Source organism: Emys orbicularis, chromosome 2 (genome assembly GCF_028017835.1).
Source record: "Emys orbicularis isolate rEmyOrb1 chromosome 2, rEmyOrb1.hap1, whole genome shotgun sequence".
Lineage (NCBI taxonomy): Eukaryota > Metazoa > Chordata > Testudines > Emydidae > Emys > Emys orbicularis.
In genome coordinates this window covers 82,445,794-82,472,109 of record NC_088684.1, presented here as the reverse complement: position 1 = coordinate 82,472,109, position 26,316 = coordinate 82,445,794, and the positions used below count along the sequence as shown (strand labels likewise).

The window sequence follows — 26,316 nt, the reverse complement described above, 5'->3', positions numbered from 1 at the left end:
GGTGGATACATTTTGCTGTTCATAAAAGTTTATTGTAATTTATGGAGAGCTTCCCCCTACCCCCTCCAGCTTTGAGGGAGAATAAACTGAATGACAGTTTGCATTGTGGACAGAAGGAAGCAGGACAGGGTAAGCTCCTGAAGATTCACAAACTCAGGCCCCAATCCTTTAGTCTCAAGTCCAGTGAGATGCCTCACAGTGTGTCTCATCTTTAACATGGCTGTGTAGACTTTCTAGTTGTTTTGGGCCGAAGGCCCCATCCCAGCAAAGGACTTAAGCACATGCTTAACTTGAGTAGTCTCATTGAAACCAATTTGATTAGGCGTGTGCTTAAAGTGCTTTACTGAACTGAGGCCTATAGTGCCCTTCCTGAATAGAGATGCTTAAGCATGTGCCTAATGTTAAGCACATTTTAAAGTTCCATTGTAGTTAATGGGATTTAAGCATGTGTTTTAAAGCTAAGCCCATGCTCAAGAGGGGAGGACTTAAATATGTGCTGACGTGTTTTCAGGCCTATGTAGGGATCAGGTGGGCAAATCCCAGAAGATAAATCCTGCTGTTGCAGGGAAGCAGTCATTTGTGGATCTCCTTACCCTACTCTTTATCCTCTTCCTTTCCTTTTGGTTATGAGACAGATGTGTTATGATTCCCAATTCCAGCATGGTGCACCTTTCTTTGACTCACTTGGGGTTGGTTGGTTTGGTTTCTGTTCTGTATGGGTAAAACATAAACTATAAAGCTTTATAGAATTTATAGCTATAAAGTATTTTCAGTAGTATAGTGCGGTATGTAGAAGTTGTCTGATCTGAACTTTCTGTATTGTATGTTTTATTAATTTTATTATGTTATTTCATCGGTCTTTGGTGGAGGGTAGCAATAGACAGTGTTTCTGCTCCCATCTTAGGAAAAATGTGTTTATTACTGGCTTCTGTTTTCCAGAGACATGAAATTAGAAGGAGGACGTTGTGTGCCTACTGGAGGAGTGTGTTTAAAAGAGATAATTGGTCTTGAAGGTGTGGAACTAGGGGCTGATGGGAAGGTAAGAATGTTAGCTTATTAGATCTAATTTTATGATGAAAATGTAAAATAACCAAAGCCAAGTGCAAATTACATGTTGCATTGTAATCTACATAATGTAAGAGAATAGGTTACAATGTAGTACATACTGAATTATTATAAAATGAATGGAAAAGAAAGTGTGCAAGCTGTCAGTGCAAACCAACTAGTTTTTTCCTGAAGAAATCATCCTCTGGTCATAATTAGGGCTACAAATTATTAGTAAATCCAATAACACTGCTCTGTCCTCAACAGATCACTTCATAGTGTATTGACTGGTGTTAGAAAATCACGTGTTAGGTGGTATTACAAATAAGCAGCATTACAGCTTCCCTTTTTATTTTAGTGAATCTTATACGTGAAATATAGCAGTAACATTACTTTTGTGCTGTGTGAATGCCTCAGAAAATCCACAAATATTTGCTTGAATAAAAATATTAATTCTGAAACTTTGGGGAAACAATTTTTAAGCATAGAGAATATATGACTCAAATGCAAGTATTTGTGCTGAAAACCTAGTTCAACTAGTTATACTCATTCAAGGAGTAATAGAAACAATACCTTGCTATTTATTATTATTTGTATCGTGGTAGGGACTAAAGGCCCCAGCCTCATTGTGCTAGGCATTGTACACACACATAGCAAAGAGATGGTTCCTGCCCCAGAGATCTTACAGTCTGTCACCTATATGCCCAATCAAAACTAAACACTGCTCACATTTTGAATTTGGTAGACACACAATGAACTGCTTATAAACCATCAGCAGACTAAAAATTATTTGTTGAAATTATTCCATGATTAATTTTGAATAACAAATACATTTGTAGAGCCCTGCAAATCTGCGGATATCCGCTTTATATCCATGGATATCTGCATCCGTGGACCGTTTTTGTGGATCAAATGCAGATACAAATTTTGTATCCGCGCAAGGCTCTATACATTTGAGAAAATAATACCTGTTTCCTGTTAAATGCATAAGTAGATAAAAAAGGAAATTAATCAAATAAACTATTCACTGCAAATCCTTCATTCATCTTTATTCCATGTTGATAGGCAACAGATTAATTGCAGCATACCAGTGTCTAATATCTCCCACACTAACTAAAATGTTAGGACTAAAAAGTAGCTTCAGAAACATTTAATCCTGAAACAACTGATATGACTGCTCAAGCAAATTCAGTCTGGTCCCAGCTGTGCTTGAGAACCGGTCTATAGGAATTGCTGTTTCAGTAAAGAAATTGTGGGAAACTGCTACAGCTTTCCTAGGAGTAAAAAATACAGGTGAGGCCTTATCCAAAGTCTGCTGAAGTCAATGGGAATCTTTCAGCTGACTTCAGTGCATTTGGAATTAGGCCCTTCATTAGGATTTGGTAAATATAACATACTGTATCTGCTTGTTTACAAAGGGCAGAACATGTATGCAAAAGCTTTTCAGCACGGATGAACTGATCACACTGAAAGGAAAACAAGTGGCTGGTATTAATCTGTGATTAACTCAAAATCTGAAACACAAAAAATTGAATTTGATGGTAAATGCCAGCCACACTGCATGGCGTCCCCAATTTCAAACCCAGTCACATCAATCGGATCCTATTAAGGCTGAGTTGTGTGATTAACTGTGTGCCTGTTCTGGCTCTTTCTGTCTAGACTGTTTCTTACACACAGTTTCTATTTCCAACCAATGCCTTGGGAACACGGAGAAACACAATTGACTCCACCTCCTCCTCCTTCTCCCAATTTCGCAATGCAAGCCATCGTAGCCTTTCCTTGGCAAGAGCTAACAGCACGCAGGGGAGCGTTGACACAGGTAACTTCGTAGGAGTTATTTATTTTAATATCCCTTCTCACACTTGCTATAGGAAGTTCTTCACACTGTTGTTTGCTGGGGGGGGATTTTTTTTTTTTTTTTAAATGAAGCAAAGTTCAGTCTCCAAACAAAGTAATGGGTGATGTAGATTATGGAAAAAACTTTTTCTAGTTGCCTATACTTTGCTTAGCCAAATTGGTATCAAGTTCATAGAATCTCAAATGAACAATATTACTGTGGCATGTAGCCCATTACCATCTTCCTACCCACCACTCTCACTTACTGTGACTCCCTCAGTGGCTGTCTATTTTTTGATCATCATACATAAGGGCCAACTTTGTCTCGCTCTAAATTACTGTGGAAGAAACAAATGTTGGTATCAAAGTCATAGATGTAAAAATCTTACTTGTGGCTTTTTGCATTATGAATAATGAAGGTTGCATTTTCAATATCAGAACAAACAAGGCTTTTTCTCCCACTCCCCCAAAAGTAGTAGCTAAAGCACTATACGTTTAGGATATCTTTGCATTTTACCTGAAGCAACTCAAAAGGTCTGTATAAATAGGAGAAAAATCAAGGCAGATGCTTTATCATATTCACTTGCTGATTAAAAAAATTTGAAACTTTCTCCCATGTCCTTGATCTGATTTTACTACATGTACCTCTCATCTAAGTATGGAGGGGTATGTATACTGTAATATAAAGATCAACATTTAGATGGCAAACTTATGACTCACGGCTACACTATGTAAATTCACAAAGAGTCGTGAATTCAGAGCTTGGAGAATTACAGATTATATTCATAAATAGTAGGTTCAGCATCTTTCTGCAAATTATATTGTCATTGAAGCTTGGGGACTTTACATGCACAACAACTTTAATGTATCCAAGGGTTTCTTACACATGTCTGTGGAAGGGACACTTCTGTGTGTTTAAAAGGAATGGCAAGCAAGAGAGTTTATGATTATCAAAAGCCTAAGAGAAGCAGGCACCAAGCTACTGTTCAATTTCAACAGGATTTTGTTGCCGCTATCTCCCTTAGGCTCCTTCAGAAGTCCCAGACAGAGGTAATTTTGTCCATTGACTGAAAACTTGCTTGCTGCATATGTTAAGTCTAAGACATTTCTTGATGCAGTTAATTGTTCAATCACTTTTTTTATATGTTCTTTATAGGCAGTGACCTGGGAGACTATATTGACTATGACCCAAATCTTTTAGATGATCCTCAGTGGCCATGTGGCAAGCACAAGCGGGTTTTAATATTCCCTTCATATATGGTGAGTAACACTTGGTAATAGTTAGTAGGTACATTTTGATCCTAGTGCTTAGGACTTTGAAATCTCCTGCTTAAAATCATCACACACCATTTATACCTCCTAACAGCAGCATTTTGGAATCCCTTGTTCTACATGACAAGGGACATGTAAAAGTAGGTCAGTGTGGGTGTTATAAAAGTAAAAGCTTTTATTACTGCTTAATTTCATGGACATTTTAGATGTAAGTCTTGTTGGTTAATAATGCATTTATTCTGTTCCGTCTTTCAGTGGGTTACCTTTATTTCCTCTCCTTGGCACTTATTTCTCGTGTAAATGTGATATCTGTTGCTTTTAGTTTTGTATGAAGCTGCACAAACAGCGCTGTGTTTTTTGATTCCTGTCATCGCTAGGACAGAACTCTGGTTTCCAGCAGGTTCTTTATATTCTTTGAAGGTGTTGTACAGGCTGCTGTCTGTTTTGGCATGGGTTGCTCTTTGTAGTCTCAAAGTAAGAAGGAAAGTCCCATCACTAGCAAAAGCCATATATTTTCCATGATGTCCAAAGCTGTAACAATTCAGGCTCACAATTCTGCCCATCTCAATATTTTACGCGAGAAGAGAAATGGCTCTGCAGCCTTCTATTTGTTTTTAATTGCATCAAGTTTACATTATCCTTCCTAGAATTTGGTGCACATCTTTTGATTGAGGGGGCAGTCTTACAACATGCATTACATAAGTATGTGTGCGCACATGCACAGTGCATCCAAAGAAGGTGAGAGGTATTTTGGCTTGCACCTCATGGCTAGTGAAATTGAGTGGGGAAAATACTGGATCTGTTTTGAGATTGTTAATGTTCCCTGTCCTCCTGCAGGAAAACCAGCTTCTCTCAACTGAAAGATCATTAAACCATTGCTCAAGAAATCTTCCATTGAGACTGATTTGGCAGTCATTGCTTTGTTTCTAACCTTCCCCACATGGATAACGATATTGGGAAGTCTGCAGCAAGGCAGCTTTTGTTTCACCTAGAATCCTCTGATTTCTTTTTCCTTTTCAATCTGGCTTTGGCACGGGTATGGCTGGGAGACTGATGTAGTCTCATTTATGGATGATTTCCGTCTAGCAATGGACAGAGGTCACATGTTGATGCTGCATCTTTCAGGCTTGTTATCCATCTTCAGTTGTGCTGGCCACAAGATTTTGCTGCCCACCTGTGGCTCTTTGTTGGGATAGATGGCATTGGTTGGGGGTTTTCAGACTTCTAGAAGAATCACAGAATTTAAGGCCAGAGGGATCATTAGATCATCTAGTCTGACCTCCTGTATATTTCAGGCCATAGAATTTCATTCCATTATCCTTGCATTGAACCCAATTAACTTGTGTTTGACTAAAGCAGACAGGGGTGTGCATAGGAAAAAAATTTGGCCACTTTTGGAGGGGCTCGCTCTCCCCCGGCAGCTGGAGGAGCTGTCATCTCTGGCCCCGGAGGAGTTCTGTGCCCCCACTGATTGGGGGGACTGTATCCCTGCTTGTCCCCTCTTGTGCATGCTCCTGAAAGCAGATCTTCCAGAAAAGCCTCCAGTTTTTATTTGAAGACCTCAAGAGATGGAGAATCCATGACTTCCCTTGGTAGTTTGTTCCACTGATTAATTATCCTCATTGTTAAAGACTTATACTTTGCTTCTAATTGAATTTGTCTGGCTTTAACTTCCAGCCATTGCTCCTTGTTATACTTTTCTCTGCGAGATTAAAGAGGCATTTAGTACCCAGTATTTTCTACTTATGAAGGTACCAAGGTAAGTATCCACCATAATCAAGTCACCTGTCAGTCTTCTTTTTGATAAACTAAACAGCAAAGGCTGATGCGGGACAGTTGTTCATCTTCAGAATTCTGCAAGTATTCTGCCACTTGCCGCTTTACATTTCTGAAGCCACTGTGTGAAACGGGGAGATAGTCTGGCTGTAATACAGCATGCAGCTGATATACAGCTCTCAGTCTCTTCAAGAATGAGCAGTGTGTTATCTCCCAGGCCGGGCAGAGTTATAGACTTAGGTGAGGGCGTGGCCGAAGCTCATTGTAGACAAGAAAGAGGTGATGCCAAATGACGCATGTAGAATTATTTTGGAGGGGATTCACCTAATTTATGTCCAGGAGGCTCACAATTTGGAGATGCTCTTGAATTCTCTGCTAATACAGGTACCCAAAAGTGCCTTTATACACAAATCTGTAAATGGTGATGATTGCACCTGTTTGTCTAATGATGGCCTTGACACAATTATGAATACCAAATCAATAAACAGGATTACTGCAGGACTGTTTATGTGATGCTAGCACTGAAGACTGTTTAGAAGCTACAGTAGCACAGACTTCAGCTGCTTGCTTGGCAGTGTGAGCTGAAGAAAGCATATCACACCAATTCTGTGATGACTGCATTGACTCTCTGCAGCCAAGCCTAATTTGGGACATTCCTTCTGCTATGTAAAGCCTTACAAGTTTGAGACCTGAATACCTAAGGGACTGACATGGCTCTCAGTACACCACAAGAGCCACTGGAGCACTCAGGCGGGATTCCTACCTTTAAAGGTCAGGCAGCAGGACATTTTCAGGGAAAAGTTGACTATTCTTCTCCTGGTATTCCTCTGTCATCTTCTTTTCCCCCACCACTCAGAGGTCTATGTGAGAGACAAGGCTGGTGGTGAAAGGTGCCCAGGCCTAGTGGCGTAGTGTTAAAAAAAAGAAAAGAAAAGAAGTAGGTAACTTAACCTAAATTAAATTCCAGATTCCCAAATGAGAAGTAGGTAAACTCGGTTTACTCAGGTTTACCCTCAACTACACTACTTCCTATACCCTATAGCCCCTCTCTCGTCTCCTAGCAGCAAATCAAAAAACTGCTGGAAAAAGAATAGTGACAGGCTGACTACACATCAGCTTGATAGCAAGGAGAAGGTGGTCAGCTCCTCAGGGGCTCCCTGTCTCTTTTTTATATACACATACACACACCCACACACCCACACACCCACACACTCTTTCCTGCTCGTCTTTCACACCTTCCATCCACTCTTTGTCTCTGTCCTCTCTACCTCCTTTTACCCTCCCGCCCCCAAGACTATCCAACATTCTTTTCCAGGAGGGGGACAGGATCATTCTCTCCTTCCCCATGCACCTTAGGTAGCTGCTGTTTTCTGCAAGCAGCCTGTGCTGCCCTAGCTCCTGCTGGCTCTACCCCCTGTTCCTGATGAAAAGAGAGGGGGTTCCTACCTTCATCTGACAGTGGGAGGGTTCCAAACATCTAAAAGGAACACTAGAATAATGTGAGGAGGAACACCATTGATCATTACGCACATTGACCCTGGAGGGTTATTTTTGATTAAAGTGATGTCAGTGGATATAAACTGCTCTTAAGATTGGAAATGGGGTTTAGAGCTATTAAAGTAGAGTCTTCCAGAGTGTTGCAAACTGATGGATGCTGGCATTTTGCTAGGTAGAATGCCAGGTAAAATATTTTCTGCTATCCTGTTATATGGCCAATAGTATTGGAATCCACATTGATATTCAGATTATGCCATCTTGTAAGCCCAGACTTAAATATCTGTAGGACTGGGGTCATGAGTGCTTCTGTAACTTTACTTACATGAGCAGCCCCACATAAGTCAATGGGACTACTCACATGGGTAAAGTTATGCATTCCAAAACCATTCCCAAAACTCTTGTTTTTTTGTTATGCTATTCTATAATGTCTTAATAGTATAGTTCCACTTTAGAACAAAGCAAGCAGAATTTGACTGGTAAGTGTCTTTGAAGGGCATTTTGCTTGCAATAGGAAGGTGCTGTTTAATAGATGTCAATTTCATCTTCTTCATAATTTTGTTCTGGATTTGCAGAACACTGGCTCCACCCTAGAGAGTGAGTGAGTGGCTTCTAAAGATGCCGACATGATTCCAAAGATATTGATTTCTCTTAGAACAGTGTAAAACTGTTGTGACTCCATCAACTTCAGTGGAGTTACTCCTAATTTATATCACCATGAGTGGGCGCAGAATCAGGGTCTGTTAGATAGTTTGGTTGCATAATTGTTTCCAGTTAACTTTCTTCCTCCAAAATGCTTTGTCTGCAAATCACCATATGCTGCCATTAAAGCAGATTGCAGCTGGAGCTCTGAGAGATAAACATGCAGTTTTCTGAACGTGCCTAGCCATTGTAATATTAACAGAACACTGCAAAGTGACCACAGCAGTTGCAGACCTACTATGTACTGATTCCAGTCCGTTTGCAGTCCTGAATGGAATGCAGCTTTAATTACTGCTTTTCACAAGTGCAGATGTGGGAGGAGCTGAGGGTGACCCTGGTGTCAGCAATGGACATTTTGTTCAGTATGTGTTGAGCTCGGGTTTATAATCACAGCTTTACTAGTTGGCAGGCATTTATCATTAGAGTTTAGCAGCTGCAAGCTTGTAGAATTTTCCTCCTTTATGGACGTGAAGCTCAATTAATAGGGGGAGCGAGAGAGGGAAGGTGACGAGATGATCTGAACAAAGGGAAATTTTACACATATTGGGCCAGATCCTGAGCGGGTGTAAATCTGCATGACTTCACTAACTTCAAACTATAATTATAACCTTGTATATTGTTCTTGTAATTCTAGTTTTCTGATTTAAACCATATGGGCCATAGTCCTTACTTGAGTAAAACACTGAAGTCAAGGGGAATTTTGCCCTAGTAAAAGACTGGGATTTGGCTCAAGATATGAGAGACTCTTCCTGACCCCTGTTTGTTTTGTTTTTACACTGAAATATGTGGGTTTGGGGCTTGATCTTGCTTGGCATGGAGTGTCCTCAACTCCTGTTGAGTCTGATTCTGATCACACTTACACTGGCTTTATAGTAGTGTCACTCTTGGTTTCAGTTGAGCTACTCTTGATTTATAGAATTAGGCTCATTGACTGGAGGCCCTCAGTGCTGGGACCTGGGGGAGAAGCTCAACCTTAAGGAGAAAGATGCAATTGTAAGGCAAATTTGTAAAGTGATGCTCAAACTTCGCCTTGTAGGGGAAGATTTTCAAAGGCACAGATGGTAAGTGCTTAACTCCTGTTGATTTTCAAAGACTGAAAATCATCTCTGTGAAGTCTCTTACTTTGAAAGGGAGTCATGTAGCGAACTCCCCATCCTCCATGCTGAAAATGTGTCTTTTCAAATTACTAAGGCACCACAACGTAAATTTTGTACTTAAATATAAATAAAATATTCTATTTTAGGGAGGAGGTAGAATAAATCATGCTAAAATAAGTGGTAACATCCTTCCTTGACCTATCAAAAAATAGTATTTCTTGCAGAATCTGAAAAAATCTTTAAGCGCACCAAAATAATAGCTACAATAGTGTCAGAAAAAATTCCAGCTCCTCTGCTAGAGACCCATCAACACTGCACTCCAGGTTTGTGTACATTCACTGGCCCCTCTGATTGTTCCTGTCTCTCTCCTAACTACTTCCATTCTTCTGAACAGGGACAGTACTGAAAATAAGAATGTAACCAAAACACATTATGCACAGGTAGAGAAAAAGAAAAACTCTACACCAGGGTTCTCAACCTTTTTCTTTCTGGGGCCCCCCCAACATGCTAAAACTCCATGGCCCACCTGTACCACAACAACTCTTTTTCTGCATATGCAGTAGATTAAAAGCCAGGGCTGGCATTAGGGGGTAGCAAGCAGGACAACTGCCTGGTTTAGCTGTTTGTCCCGTGTCCCAACCGATGTCTGGTAGGGACGCGATTTGTCCCGATATTTCGTTTGCTCAGCAGGCAGCACTTGGCTTTTTTTTTTTTTTTTTTTTTTGCCGCCCCCACCCCCACCCCCCACCCCGGTGTCCCGATATTTTCTTCCTCTGATCTGGTCACCCTACACATAACAGGGGACCTGCAAAGCTAATTTGCTTCAGTCCCAGACCCCAGTGAGTCTAACACCAGCCCTGCTTTCTGGTTTATTTTGGCAGACCCCCTGAAACCTGCTTGCGCCCCCCAGTGGGCCCTCTTGGTTGAGAATCACTGCTCTACAACACATGCAAATATTTTTTTTTCTGGTGCAACATAAACCACGAGAGAGATGTTTGAGTGGTTCATGTATGTTGCCAAAACCTGCAGTTAAAAATCTAGTTTGATAGTATCTAGAGCTTGAATGGACTCTTCTATAATACTTGGGCCTTCGTTTTTCCACTTAGACCAATGAAGTGAGCATTAAAATTGCTTTCAGGAATTTACATCATTTTCATTGCACTGGTTTGATTTTTTTGGTATCAATTTCTAATGCTAACATATCATTTGACATTACTAATGACCAAGTATCAGATTGTGAACCTGTCTTCTTATGCCAGGCCAACCAGCAGCCTGTGAAATAATCATTATTTGGGAAGTACATCCTGGAAATGTGCGTATGGATGCATGCGAGGAAGAAGCACAATGGATGCCATATTTGTGCTACGAATCCTCGTGGAAATGTTTGAAGTGAAGAGACAGCACTTGGTCTTTGTGGACCTGGAGAAGGCATATGATCATTTACCAAGAGAACTAGTTTGGTGGCATTTGTGGCAGAGAGGTGCGCCAGAAAGATATGTCCATCTTACCCAGGATATATATGATGGTGTGACTACCATGGTCAAAACTAAATATATATAGCAGAGAATTTTCAGTAAACGTTGGCCTACATCAGGGATCAGCGTTGAGCCCCTTTTTGATTGCGGTTGTCACGGAAGTGGGAATTTATGAAGCGAGCAGCCTTGGAATAGGTTTTCACTGATGACTTAGTGAAATGTGTGGTAGTTTGACAACTTTGAACTGGCAACTAGGTTTTGAGCAGGGGCCCAAGGCAGAAAGCCCGAGCCCCGCTGCCCTGGGGCTTTGGCTTCAGCCCTGCTTAGCAGGACTCGGGCTTTGGCTTCAGCCCTGTGTGGTGGGACTTGGGGTTCAGCTTTATACCCTGAGCCCCAATGAATCTAACGCTGGCCCTGACAACCCCATTAAAATGAACTCGCGACCCACTTTGGGGTCCCAACCCACAGCTTGAAAACCACTGGCTTAGAGTGAATGTTGCTTACAGACAGCCCCCCAACCTGAAGCAAATACTCACCAGCAACCACACACCACACAACAAAAACACTAACCCAGGACCTATCCTTGCAACAAAGCCCGTTGCCAACTCTGTCCACATATCTATTCAAGGGACACCATCATAGGACCTAATCACATCAGCCACACTATCAGAGGCTCATTTACCTGCACATCTACCAATGTGATATATGCCATCATGTGCCAGCAGTGCCCCTCTGCCATGTACATTGGCCAAACCGGACAGTCTCTACGTAAAAGAATAAATGGACACAAATCAGATGGCAAGAATTATAACATTTAAAAACCAGTTGAAGAACACTTCAGTCTCCCTGGTCACTCGATTACAGACTGTAGCAGGGTGGACACCTGCTCCTGCCTGGAAGGGCCTGAGAGAGCCCAGGGAGCAGGCAGTGTGAAGGCTGAGCTGATCGGGGGAAGTGGCTGCAGCTGGGGCCACGCCCCAATCAGGCTTCAGCTGGCCTGTATAAAGAGGCTGGGAGCCAGAAGCTCAGTAGTCTCTCTCTGAGTGCAGAGAGAGAAGGGCCTGGCTGCAGCAAGCTAGAGACAGCGTACCTGAGTGGAGCAGGGCTGGGGACAGGCTGAGGAGCTGGAGAGCTCCAGCCTGGATAGCCCCAGGCTGCGGCCTAGCGGAAGGCCAAGGGGTACTGGGGGTTGCAGAGGGCAGCCCAGGGCTAGTCCAAGGCAGCAGTTCCAAACCCCCCTTGCCAGTGATGAGTGGCCTATACTGCAGTCTGCCCCAGGGAGCGGGGGCTAGTTGGTGACTGGCAGTGGCCTAGTGCTGAGGCAAGGTGGGGATAGTGGGTGGGGGTTCCCCAGGGAGGGGAGACCCAGATCTGTGGGGTACTGCCAGGGGGCAGCATCCCAGTAATAGGGGCACTGGGTCCTGGGAGGGACACAGGGGCCAGAAGTAGAGACAAGGCGGATCACTGGCCTGCAGAGGGCGCTCCAGATGCTGGACGAGCTGATTCCCCGAAGCAACCAGTAGGGGGCGCCGCAGGGGTGAGTCCGCACCCTTACACAGACCTAAAAGTCGCAATATTACAACAAAAAAACTTCAAAAACAGACTCCAACGAGAGAGTGCTGAATTGGAATTAATTTGCAAACTGGACACCATTTAATTAGGCTTGAATAAAGACTGGGAGTGGATGGCTCATTACACAAAGAAAACTATTTCCCCATGCTTATTTTCCCCCTACTGTTACTCACACCTTCTTGTCAACTGTTGGAAATGGGCCATCCTGATTATCACTACAAAAGGTTTTTTTTCTCCTGCTGATAATAGCCCACCTTAACTGATCACTCTTGTAATAGTGTGTATGGCAACACCCATTTTTTCATGTTCTCTGTGTGTGTATCTTCCTACTGTATTTTCCACTGTATGCATCCAATGAAGTGGGTTTTAGCCCATGAAAGCTTATGCTCAAATAAATTTGTTAGTCTCTAAGGTGCCACAAGTACTCCTCGTTCTTTTTGTTGTAAGACCGAGGCTTTGAAAACTGAGGGAGAAGAACTCTGCCTGTGATATTCTTTATGGTGAGAGCTTAGAAGAGGGAAACAATTTAAATACACCTCTACTCCGATGTAACGCGACCCAATATAACACGAATTTGGATATAACGCGGTAAAGCAGCGCTATGGGGGGGTGGGGCTGCGTACTCCGGCGGATCAAAGCAAGATCGATATAACGCAGTTTCACCTATAACATGGTAAGATTTTTTGGCTCCCGAGGACAGCGTTATATCGGGGTAGAGGTGTGCCTTGGATCAGTGGTTGTTGATGATGGTGTCCTCATGAGTGATGCCTCGCATTGTACTACAGCTGCTTGGTGCAAATGGTGGGAGCTGACCCCAGTTTCTGTGACAAAAAGATGCCGATAAAGATAAAAAATAGAGTGTATAAAACTGTAATTCAACCCATCTTAATGTACAGAACAGAGACTTGACCAGTCACAAGGAAGGAAATTAGTATGCTCTCCACCAGGGAAATGAAGATGTTGAGGTGGTCAGATGGTTGGACACTCCATGGGAGAAAATGAAACGAGGGGCCTAATACAGGTTGCCCCAGTTGAAGACAAGTTAAGGGAGCCTAGGTTATGTTGGTATGGACACGTCCAGCAGAGCCCCAAGAGTTATGATGCTAGGATGGCTCGTGAAATGATTGTGGACAGAAGACAACCAAATGGGAAGACCAGAAACTTGGTATATGGAATCAATATCAGTGGACCTTGGAGAGACCAATCAGCACAAATGCCTGGCCTACTATCATGAGTTTTGGAAGAAGGCTATAAAAGTCGCTGATCCCGAATAGGGAAGTAGCAAGAAAGAAGAAGAGGATGCCTTGATACTAGATAGCATCAAAGAAGAGGATGCTTTGATATTAGATAGCAACACAATCCACATAGTGCAGCAGTGTGTTTTGCTTAGAAGAACTATCTATCCTGTTCTGGGGGAATGTCCTGGAACATCAGTATTGATCAGAATCCTAGCCCAGGCAGAGCCTGGATCAGAGGTACGGTGAAACTTCAGGCATTCAAGATTGGCTGTGTTTCTAAAAAGTTCTCTGAGAAATGTGTCTAGCCTCCTCCCACCACATATATTTGAAACTGCAGAAAATTCCTTTTGGCATCCTTCTTTTCCTCTTTCCTTTTACCCATTGCTACCGTTCCCCACTGTGTTCCCCACAACCTGCTTCTGATTCAGCTGTATGGCCTCTATTACTATTGCATGTCGGGGTTTTGCCTCTAAAACTATTGACTATCTAAGCCAGTGGTTCTCAAACATATTTGATCACGCCCCCCTTCTGTGTATCTGTGGCCGTTTATGCCTCCACACACATATACTGCTGTCCAGCCAGAGTGGAGAGCAGCGGCTGCTGGCTGGGGGCCCAGCTCTGAAGGCAGCACCACATCAGCATCAGCGCACAAGTAACTCTTTTCACAGCAGACTTAGCGCCACCGTTACTTGTGCGCTGCTGCTGCTGCCACCCTGGGGCTGGCAGCTGGAGCCCCACCGCCACATCCAGGTGAGGGATTTGGGTAGGGAGGAAGGAGAGCCTGAGCCCAGGTGAGGGACTGAGTGGTAGGGAAGGAGAGCCTGAGCTGCCTCCCGGTGAGGGATTGGGTGGGGGAGAAAAGCCCAGGCAGCGGGGCTCCAGCTGTCCCCTTTATCCTCTCCCCCTGCCTCCCAGATGTGCATGGCCCTTCTGCACAATCCCCAGCCACCTGGGGCTGACAGTCAGAGCACTTTAAATAAAATAAATAAGTAAAGTGAAAGCACACAGCTCATGCCTCCCTTGACACATTCCCATACCTCCCTTTGGAGGCACGCCCCATAGTTTGAGAACCGCTGATCTAAACACATGTCTTTCATTCGATGGGCCTTAAACTTCTGTACCTTAGAAATTCTCATTGCACCACTGGAGCAGTATCAAATAAGTAGCTTACCAGGCATGTGTTCTTTGGTAATCAGGACCTTAGTTTATACTTTAAAATTGCATTTTCCATCCCTTTGTTCTTGCAGCAGAACCCACAGTAAGGTCCCAATGGTGGAGAGTCCGGCTGCATTGCTGGTTGGGGTGGAATGGGGAATGCTATTTAGCATCTCTCTCAGAAGTCCCCATCAGCAGACTCTTCTGTTGCCCAGCCATGGTTTACGGCTGGCCCTCTCTGGCAGAACTCCTGGGATATGGATGTAGCCGTATTGCTGTCTACTCTCCCCTGGGGCTAAATCCCCTGAGTGCAGAGTCCCCTTAGATCTGAAGCGGTGGCCGAGAAGGAGTTCTGCAATTTTAATTCTGAAGGGTGGTTAGTTTAGTTATTTATCATGGCACTGACAAACTGAGAGAGCTAGTGGTCTCTGATCCATTGGAGCCAGTACTATTTGTTGAATGTGGTGATAGTATCCTGTTATCTTACTTAGGGATGGCACTCGCTGGTTTTCATCCTGACGATTTAATGATTGTGATCAATGTCCAGCTTGAAGGAACAATTTTCTGGGCTTTTTCTTATTGACTGAGCAAGATTGGCAAGTCTCATTTGATGAGGTGTTTTTTCTGTATACAATTCTAAAGCGGAGTAGCTACTCATCTATCCTTGAATACTTAGTTTTGGCAATTAAAGAATGAAAGTTAAATGATGATTGGCAATCTGCTCCTCAGCAATTGAAGGAGTCAAAAACGCTGAGGGTATGATTTGTCAATACAGTTCTGTTCTGCAGAGGTGGCCAGAGAAAATGTAACTTTTGAGGGAAATGTGGCCCTGTACTACCCTCTTCATTCAATAGGGTATTCTGGTCCACAGTATCTATGGGTTGGATGAGCTGCTCCCCCATCAGAGGTACTACCCCTCCCTAACAACCCCATACACTTTATATACACTGCAATTAAACACCCGTGGCTGGCCCCGTCAGTGACTCGAGCTCACAGAGCTCAGGCTAAGGGGCTGTTCAATTGCGGTGCAGACATTTTGGGCTTAGGTGTGTGATCCTGTGAGGAGCGAGGGTCCCGAAGCTCAGGCTCCGGCCCAAGTCTCAACGTCTACACAACAATTAAACAGCCCCACAGCCCCAGCGTGAGTCAGCTGACACAGGCCAGACACAGGTGTTTAATTGCAATGTAGACATACCATAAGTGAGAAGCTTGAATGTGGGCTTGTGACAGAGATAGGAATAGAACTTAGGTCCCCTAACTTAGATCCCCCAACCAATGCCCTAGCTATAAGACCATCCTCCCTCTATATGCATTTGGGGCCAGATTCTCAAAAAAGCTCAGTTCCCATTTAAGCACAAAATAAGTGGCTAGTTTTTCAGAAGAACCCATCTGAGTTCTTTTTGACAATCTGCCCAAAATGGGACTGCTGGGTGCTGAGTACTTTGGAAAATCTGGTAGCTTGTTAGGTTCCTAAATGGGAGCTGGACTCTGTTGAAAATCTAGCCCTTGGTTTGAGGCCTCACACAGTTACTTATGTGTGCCAGAGATTGCCTCTGTCTATATCTATTTGTTTCATTAATTTAAATGATGCCTGTTTATGCCTGGCACTGAGCTTCCTGACAGCCATTAAAAATAGAATTCATAACGATAAAGATAATAGCAAAACAGCAGCAAATTCCACCCAACATTAAACAGCCAGTCAGCAAGAAAACAGAACAAAATACCATCTCCTCACCCACCAGATTCTCAAAAGAAATCTCAGGACTCCAACAACCTCAGCACTCCTCAGTTTTCAACTGCATGTAACAACTTTGGTCTCACCATTAACATCAAGAAGACTGAGGTCATGCACCAGCCAGCTCCCCACGCTCCGTACTCAGAACCGTCCATCACTGTAAATGGACAGAGACTTCAGACAGTGGACCACTTCACGTACCTGGGCAGTACCCTTTCCTGAGCAGTGTCAATCGATGATGAAGTAAACTGCAGAATTGCTAAAGCCAGCTCTGCATTTGGCCGATTGCGCTCCAACGTTTGGGAACGTCGAGGGATCAGCCTACCAACGAAGCTGAAGGTCTATCGAGCAGTGGTGCTTCCAACTCTGCTGTACGCCTGCGAGACATGGACTGTCTATTGGAGTCATGCACAAAGGCTCAATCACTTCCACATTTCCTGTCTGCGAAAGCTTCTAAAAATCAGATGGCAGGACAAAGTGCCCGATACTGATGTCCTTACTAGAGCCAGTCTGCTGTCAGTTCACACATTGCTGATGAGAGCCCAGACCAGGTGGGCCGGACATGTCGTGAGAATGTCAGACGAACGCATTCCTAAACAGCTCTTCTACGGAGAACTCACTCAGGGAAAGCGCTCCCATGGAGGACAAAAGAAGCGGTTCAAGGACACGCTGAAGACCTCTTTGAAGTCCTTCGAGATCAACACCGCCACATGGGAAACCTTCGCCACATGGGAAACCTTCGCACTGAACCGTCCAGCATGGCGCAGCCTCATTCACACAGGCAGTAATATCTCTGAGGCGAGGCATATTGCTGAGGCTGAAAAAAAGCGTGAGCTGCGCAAGTCCAGAGCTGCTCGTACATCATCGACAGTGCCATTACATGTCTGCCCGACGTGTGACAGGACGTTCCACGCCCGAATCGGACTGATCAGTCATCTTCGGACGCACAGAGCCCGGTCATCGAAAGAATGAGTTGTTGAGGTCTTCATCAATAACGATGGACGAACATCATCTATGGGTTCAAGCAAGCAATGCTCCATCTGGATCTGAGCAGTCATGATGGGGTCTGGAGTCCCCAGGAGCCACAGTTCCAAACTAGAAGTTGGGAGCAACTAAAAATCTACTGTTCTAAGCAAATTATGCACAGCCCTCAGTCCCCTTAGTGAAGAGGGTCAGGAAATCCTGACCTCAACCCAAGTATATTATTAATTAGTGCTGAGCTACGTTATTTTCGACAATCAACTCTCATGATTAAAGCAAAGAGAATCAGGAATTCTGGGCTCTATCGCCTATCCTACTCCTGACTTGCTGAGTAACCATGCACAAGTTACTTACGCGCTCTACCTAATTTTTCCTGCCTGTAAAATGGGTATAATATCTACCTCAAATGATTGTGGGTCACACTTAATTCTCTAAGCAGTTTGGGCCTGATCCAAACGTCTGTGGAAGGACTCCCATTGAGATCAGATGAAAGATGGACAATTGTCAAATATTATATCACATTTGGATGTATTTGGGTTTGTTTTCTTTGTATAAAGTGTGCCATATAGAAAATAAAAGTGTGTCCCTGTGGCATAGCTGATAAGGCTTATAAAAGAAGGTTCTGGTGAGTGGCTGCCCTCAACCTGTTCTAAAATTAAGTTTGCATACTGTGCAGAGTCCAAAACTCCGCTCTCTACTGACTTCATTAACAAAAAGCAATAAGAAAGTTCAGCTCAGACCTTCTCCCCTGGCTTGGCTGCTTCTAGGATTTCTCTCCCCTCTTTGCAGTGCTACTCACACCTCACTTTTATCCAGGCATGGATAAATGGCCGGAAGCTGAAGGTAGACAAATTCAGATAAGAAATAAGATGCACATTTTTAAACAGTGAGTGCAATTAGTCTTCGGATCAACTTACTAGGGATGTGGTGTATTCTGTTACTTGAAATCTTTAAAAGCAAGTTTTTGATGTCTTTCTAAAAGATCTGCTATAGCTCAAACAAGTTATGGGCTTGATGCAGGGATCACTTGGTGATATTCTATGCAGGAGGTCAGACTAGAGGAGGATAATGGTGTTTTCTCACCTTACAATCTATTAATAATAGAATAGGCATGTTCCCAACTGGGCCAGCACATTACACATCTGTAGCACTTTATGGAAGGTCAGCATAGCAGACACCTTATGGTCAATGACGTAGCCAGGTTTTAAGAGCAGGGGGAGCAAACATAAAAAAGGCGCCCCCCCCGGCTCCTCCTCTGGCCACACACCCCCTTGGCTCCTCCTCCGGCCGCTCCGCCCTCCCCCCCCTTTGGCTGGCTTCTCCAGACCCATCTATTGCCAGGGCCCTGCAGGCACCCGGGAGCCCCCTGCACGCACCCTGACACCCCCCCGTGCCCCGGGCCGGGCCGAACCGCGGTCGGGTCCATGTCCTTTTAAGAGCGGGGCTGGGCTGAGCCGAGCCGGCGGGGGGGTGGCTCCACTCCCCGCTGCAGGCTGATGCCAGAGCCTGGGCTGAGAGCCACGCTCGTCTCCTGCACCAGCTCCAGGCGGGGCTTTGCTGCGGCTCCCCCCAGGTTGGGCCGCCCCCTTCACCTGCACAGTAGGGGCGGGTTGCATGAGGGCAGGACCTGGTGCCATCCCCCTGGCAGGCCCTGGGGAGCACCGGGTGAGATGGGGTGTTGTGGGGGGCATCGGGCAGGGGGATGGGGCACTGGGCCCCGGGCCGAGCGCCCAGCGCGCGCTCGGTCACTCACCTTACCGTCTGGGCCTAAGGGGAGGGACTCTCAGTCTCTTCCCCGACTGGGGAGGGCGCGGGGTCCCGCTGGGTCTCCGCGGCCTCGCTTGGCCTCGAGGAGGTGGCGGCGGCTCCGTGGAGCTGGTAGTCCGGCCAGCGGGGCTGCTGAACGCCCGCTCCTCCATCTCCGCCTCGCCCCAAGCACAGAGCACGCCAGGCGCGAACCCCATCCCAGGTTAGCCCCTTGCTGGGGCCGAGGGCTGAACAGGCCCGGCAGGGCAGTGCGGGGGCTGCTGGAGCCTGGAGGGGGAAGCTGGGGAAGGGGTGGCACGGCCTCAACCCCCTGGGGCTGCCTGCCCCACGGAGGAGGCAGAGGGGCGCAAGCCGCAGCAGGACCCCAGCCCCCCGGGAGAGGGGATCTGGGGCCAGCCCGGGGAGGCAGGAGCAGCCCCGGGGGTGCTGGGCGCGTGCAGGGCAAAGCCCCGGGAGAGCCCCAGCCCCGCGGCAGGCAGCACTGCAGAGGAGGAGCCCACGGCAGGCGAGGGGCAGCTGGCGGGCAGATCCCCTCTCCCCAGCAGCTTCCTGCTTCCCTCGGCCCGGAAGCAGGAAGCTGCCGGGGAGAGGGAAGCTGCCCGCCAACTGCGGAGCGCTCGGCCGCTGAGCCCTGAGCCGCCACAGGAGGCGGCTGCAGCGGCGATGTTGGGGCCGCGTGGGGCGCGATGGCCGAGGAGCCAGCCCCTTCGCTCCTCTGGCCGTGCCCGCCCCCCCCCCCCCCCAAAGGCTCCTCCGGAGTCCGGCCGTGCTGCCCCCCCCCCCCCCACTTGCCTGCAGGACCCCAGTGGCGGCCCGGCAGGCACCGCTTTTGAAAAATTTACTGAGGGGAAGCGGCTGCTTCCCCTGAACCCCCCTAGCTACGCTACTGCTTATGGTACATATGAGGCAAGTTTGCAAACCTGGCATACAATTCAGGCAGTAACTTTTCAAACAATGAGATGTTTAATCTCTGGTGTCCCAGAATTAAGCTATGGTATGTACACAAAGGGGGCAGGGATAGACAGAGAAGATTTATTTGATTTGTTTCTTTGGATCCATCTTGCTGGCAACTTGATTAGATGCTAAAGCTGCGTGTTGGCCTAGAACCTCCCTAGTAACTTGTCTCATTTGTTGGGCATGCAGAAAAACTCAAGATTGGCTTAATGTGCCACACAAACACACATCCTGGAATGAATGTGTGCACGGTTCTCAAAATGATCGCAGGTTTCTGTTGTGCTTGCTCTGTCTAGCTGAATGGACGATTGCCTGCCAGGGTAAATTGCTACCATTTCAAATGCACTAACGCCAGCCCATCTGTAAGGGTTTGCACTAAAAATGCATAATCAGTCGCTTAGCTTCACTACGGTAACTCTTATCTTCCAAAATACTGCCCTTTGCAATTTGAGTAGTGGGGATTTAAGGGAGAATGTGTGGAGGGGGTGTTTATGGGGTGGGGCAGTAATTGGAAGACTTCTCAATGTGCTTTTTCTTTTTAGTTCCCATATCTATACCTTATTCCTCCTTTATGGCTTCTAAGCAAAGGCAGGAAAGATTACTTCTTACTCCCCTCCTTTCTACTTTAGAAAGTGTAGTGAGACCAGAAGGGCATGCATGGCTTTTTTCTAGGATTGTTATGTTGCCCTCTATATCAATAGCTGATTAGAAATAAAAGGATAATTACATTTCCCCCCATACCACTTGTTAGTTATCTGAAATTAACCCACATTTATACTCCTCTTCAGCGGGTTTAGGCTTCCATAAAGCTAGAACACTGCTAGGCTTAATCTTTTAAATAATCCTCATGGGCTGTGAGAACCAAAACAGGTTTACCAATTGTGCCTGTCAGTGGTGCTTACCTGTTGTGCACCTTTTTCCCCCCTAGCATTGTCTGGGGAGGAAGCCAAAGATTAATCCATTTTATAACAAAACAGGAATTAGAAAAGATATGTTACCACTGGCTTGATTGGGAGGCAGACAGGACACACTACGTGGAATAATACATAAGTGATATACCCACATGCCTTGGTGGGGTAATCAGGCAGGAGGCCAAGTACCTGTAGCAACCAAAGTACAGTTTTCTCACAACAGATGCATGCCCTGGATTGTATGTTTTGTACTTTTATACATTTCTATACTTGACTTTGAGAGCAAATAATGAGACTGGCCGATCAGGACCAGCCATTCATTGCCCCATAATTGCCGAAGTTAGAGTTTCTCTCAATCATGTCCATTATTCAAGTGAAAACAGTTAAAAAAATAATAATCAGGAAATCTCTGTACTTTTCCAACATGAATGTTTGAGCATTACTGCTTTGGCAATTTTTGGCCAACAAAGTAGTGGGAAGATCTTTAAGTAAATTAAATTAATGGAGATATCCTATCTCCTAGAACTGGAAGGGGTCATTGAGTCCAGCCCCCTGCCTTCACTAGCAGGACCAAGTACTGATTTTGCCCCAGATCCCTAAGTGGCCCCCTCAAGGATTGAACTCACAACCCTGGGTTTAGCAGGCCAATGCTCAAACCACTGAGCTATCCCTCCCCCCTTAAAGACAGGAGGGCAAGAGGCAGTTTTCTAGATAGCATCCCCCTCAATAGTCAAGAGTTCTTTTCTGTCACATAGAGAGAATCTCTCACTGCTTGGGCTCTAGGTTACAGCAGAACTCCTTTAATAACAAAAAGGAGAGGAGATCTCACCAAAATGAAGCTGTCACAAAGATATTCTTAAGATTATGTAGATTGACTAAACATTTCTTTTACCTGCTTACTAGCACTCTAAGCTAAGTTATGCAACCTCATATTACATTGAATTCCCTGCCATTTAGGCTTATGAATGTGTATATTTAAAGAAAGATGGGATATACATTTCTAACAAAATAGACAGTTACAACACGGACTTCAAAAGGGTACTTCTGGTGCAAATTCTGAAAAGGCAAAATAGTTAAACTTGAAAGAAAATTAGCACTGTGCTTCAGAACTGAATAGAGCCATGCACACAAAACTCAAGTGCATTAAATCAATTACTGTTATGACCTAGGTCTTTGCTTTGTCCTAACAAGAATACTTATTAACTGGGCTCCATCCACCCACATATTTGGAACTCATTTTCAACATGTCATTTGAAAACTGATCTTAACATGTATTTTACTATTATAGCGATTTGTGGTTGTTTGCTCTGAGCAGTCATCATTCTAGATTTCAGTTCACTTGTTCTGACAGAGCAATCACACACTCTGTTTTGCTAATTCAGATTATTTCCCCAAGACTGACATACAAGTCACAATTTGGTTTTTTGGAGTGATCTGTTAGAGATTACGATAACTAATCCATTTCTACTGATCTGTTGCAGACTACCGTAATCGACTATGTGAAGCCATCAGACCTCAAAAAAGACATGAATGAGACCTTCAAGGAGAAGTTCCCTCACATCAAGTTAACCCTCAGTAAAATAAGAAGGTACTGTGCAGAATGACACACGATTTAAGCCTGCCACAGCATGCAACTACACTCACATTTTTGTGGAATTGTTGTTGCCATTGTACATTAAGGAAATCACAGTAGTAATTGATTTTCAGAAACAATGACCTCCAAAGGCACAGAATAAATCAGGCACTTGCTTTGACTTGTGAGCAGAGTAAATAAGATAGGGAAGTCTGAGAGTCTGTTTCTGGATAGAGAATTCTTGCCAGTTAAGGTAAAAAAAAAAAGAAAAACCTAAAGGGATGGTGGATGTGAGCTGGACAGCCACTATATTATGAGGGCCGTGACGAGGACAGAAAATCTCAGAGCTCATGGTACTAAAAGCTTAGTCAGACTTTGAGGAAGGGGGAGATTAGATTCTGTGTGTACCCGAATAATGCAGCTACAAGGTAGGATCGGGTTAGGAAACGTTGAGATAACAGACTGTGATAGATATGACCCAGCACTTACCATTTTATAGATGGGGTTTCCCTTCTATTCAGCGTTGCAGTGAAGATGTAATACGGAATTGGTGCTTAAACCACTATTTCCAACACAGCAGGCTAGAATTATGACTTCACCGTAGGATGCAGCTGAAGGAGCTGCACATTTAAGAGGGAAACACTTTCATTTGAACCTTCAAATTATTATTATTTGCAAGTCCCCAGAGTGTACTTGATGCTTTGCAGAAGTAACTAGGGAAGCAGTACTGGAGTAGTTTGAAGAGCTTACCAATTAAATGTGACAGGATACGAAACGTGTCAGACAGAAAAGGGGAAAGAGGAGAGGAAAGGGCAATGATTACAATAATTTGAACGCAGCTATTCAGTAAGGCATGTGTATCTTAATGGTTCTGCTACATCATTTTTAGTGATTTAGTAACTTGCTTCTCATAGCTGAAACGCCAGAGTGAATATTTATTGGGGGATTTGATTTATATTAGATAATAGCAAATAGAAACAGAAAGTTACCAACCATGTAAATTGCATTCCCCCACCCACCCACCACCTGTTTGCTTGCGCATGAAAGCATCTCTTGCTTTAATCTGTGAATTCTGGGTCAGCTCACACAGCATGTCTATCTCTGTGTTCTCTTTCCTCAGCCTCAAGCGAGAGATGCGCAAACTAGCTCAAGAAGAGTGTGGTTTTGAGGAACCCACTGTGGCCATGGCCTTTGTCTACTTTGAGAAGCTTGCTCTCAAAGGGAAACTAAACAAGCAGAACAGAAAGCTTTGTGCTGGAGCGTGTGTCCTACTAGCAGCCAAAATTGGCAGTGACCTCAGAAAACATGAAGTTAAACATCTTATAGATGTAAGTATCCTTCGGCCACTAGTGTTTTCCACAGCAGAAGTTCCCAAACTGTGGTTCTCAGAGCTGGATAACAACATGGTCTTGGCAGTCCTCGTGGCTTCCAGTTGCTAAACCAGATTCAAAGACAACAACTAAATACGTCCTTAATATACGTGGTGTGTGTTCGTGCACACGCAATTGTGATAGTTGCGCCAAGGAAATTACTTGATCACAAGAGGAAGGGGGTGGTCAGTGCAGTCATAACTGGCTGGGAAGGTTAATCAATGTGACTGAATGGCTGGGAGGTCTCCACGAGACACTAAGACAACATGGTGTGCCTGATAAAGAAGTTTGAGAATCCCCTAATCCTATAACTCTGGTTTTATTCAGCAAATTCAGTTTTCAGGTGATAGAATGCTATTTTCATCACAGCACTTCATGCGTGAATCACCTTCTCCAGAGTAAAGTGTTCTGTCTTCTGACCCTTTCCATAACTAGGTTTTAATTAAATAAGAGAGGGAAGAAAATGTTCTAAGGCTCTGATCCAGCAACTACTTAAATGCTGAGCTTGTATAACTACAGAAGAACTGAACTAGAGGTTGAGGGCCAGATCCTTGCCTTCAGCCAAATGACATATGGTGCTTGACCCAAGGGAATTCAGGAGCAGGGGGGCAGAAGTGGCTTAAACCGCCTTTTATGCCAGCCTGATTGGGAACATTGAGCTGGTTTGGCAGTCCACTTAAGTTAGAATAGGGCAGCTGAAAAAAAGGACTGCAGCAGCAGTCGTCCTGAGACGACTACCCCTCTGACTGAGTAGATACTGAGCTTCCCTTCAAGCTTGGTTGTTCACTCTGTCATCAAAGAGTCTACCACAGAGTCAACAAAAAGTGAAATGGGCAGGTCAGAACTGGAAAAAAAATCAAACCCCAAAACAATTGACTGCATTCCACTAGTGTACAAATCCAAAAGAAACAGCAGAACAGACAAATTATAGCAGAAAGCCACCTCTGAAACCAGTATCTTCTCCCCTTGAGGGTAGTGCAGCTTCCATTCTTCACTGTTCAATTATTGTTGCAGATGTCACCTTGTGCCTCTGAGGTATTAAGAGGTTCAAACAGATCTAATATTAACATGGGAATCATTTTTTTAAAATTCCCTTTTTCTCCCCACAATAGCATAGTACAACATACAGTCTCAAATCACAACAAAAAACCCACAGTCATCAGCTGAGGACCCCTCTTGTGAATAGATGTAATTAATAAATCATCTGGCAGATGTGGTTATTCTGTTAGGAAAGTCACCAACATTTGTGTCAAGCTCTTGAGAGGGAGTATGTGAGAGCAGTTGTGCCTTACCTCCCTCAGAGCCTGATTTGATAGCTGTTCATGACTCAATAGTCACTGCAAGAAAACCAGATTTAAGTTTTTCTGCTAAAAGAAAGAAATGGAATGAATGAAAATGCCACTTGTGCACCATCTATGGCTTATTAAAAAAACCACTTGTTCAGGTGAGTTTCGGGAAGTGAACAAACTGTCCTTCTAGTAAGAAATTAGTATGATTTGTTGGTTCTGGTAGCTGGTTGCCTACTGACCAATTTGGGGCTTAATAAATAAGGCCACTTGACATGTACAGATCCTGAGTGGCATGTTCAGATCAGTTTAATAGGAACACATTCTTTTCAGTAGGCAATGTTGTCATTACGAGAAAAAATATAGTGTTCGATTTGAGAACTAGATTGTACCTATTAGGCACAGGCCCAACTGATGGTGCAGAGCCGCATTGCCTCGGGGACAGTTCTGGGAGGCACTGTACACTCCCAAAGGGAGCCAGAGTTTGCTCTTCCACTCATGGCCAGCCAGCTCTTTCAACCAGTACAGAGAAGATACAGGCCTTTGCCCCCTCCACCCCCACCCCTTCTTCTCTGCTGCTTTTGGAATGGCGTGTGCCTGCTGGAGCACTACCAGAGGAGCAGGCCCTGCACTCAGGAGAGCATAGGGACTGAAGTTACAGATGGCTTCTGCACTGGTGGCACAGCTCCTGGCATTCTCCCATGACACAAAGGCCAACCCCAATCTGTTCCATGGCTAGCAAGATCCAGTACTAGGTAATGCAAATGCCCCAGCTCTCTCTCTCCAAAACTAGACTTCAATAGGCAGTAAGTTTGAGTGAGAGCAGAATGTTTACTGGTAAATATTTTGAGTATTGCCACCAGTAAGACGATACAAGAAACTGGTATTCTAATGCCCTAAGACTTTTTTTTTTTTTGTAAACTTGTCTGTGTTACAGAAACTGGAAGAGAAGTTCCGACTGAACAGGCGAGAGCTGATAGCCTTCGAATTTCCAGTGTTAGTGGCCTTGGAATTTGCTCTCCATCTGCCTGAACACGAAGTGATGCCACATTATAGACGTTTGATCCAGAATTCCTAG

General features: G+C 44.7%; 1 protein-coding gene across 1 annotated transcript in view; it reads left to right on the top strand.

Moving 5' to 3' along the window:
• The window catches only part of CABLES1 (Cdk5 and Abl enzyme substrate 1), a 114,582-nt gene extending 88,266 nt beyond the window's left edge, over positions 1–26,316 (top strand). Inside the window, exons 5-10 of the mRNA XM_065399665.1 lie at positions 940–1,039; positions 2,704–2,863; positions 4,037–4,140; positions 22,491–22,597; positions 23,703–23,910; positions 26,176–26,316. Coding sequence (XP_065255737.1) covers positions 940–1,039; positions 2,704–2,863; positions 4,037–4,140; positions 22,491–22,597; positions 23,703–23,910; positions 26,176–26,316 — 820 coding nt within the window. The remainder of the gene's footprint in view (positions 1–939; positions 1,040–2,703; positions 2,864–4,036; positions 4,141–22,490; positions 22,598–23,702; positions 23,911–26,175) is intronic.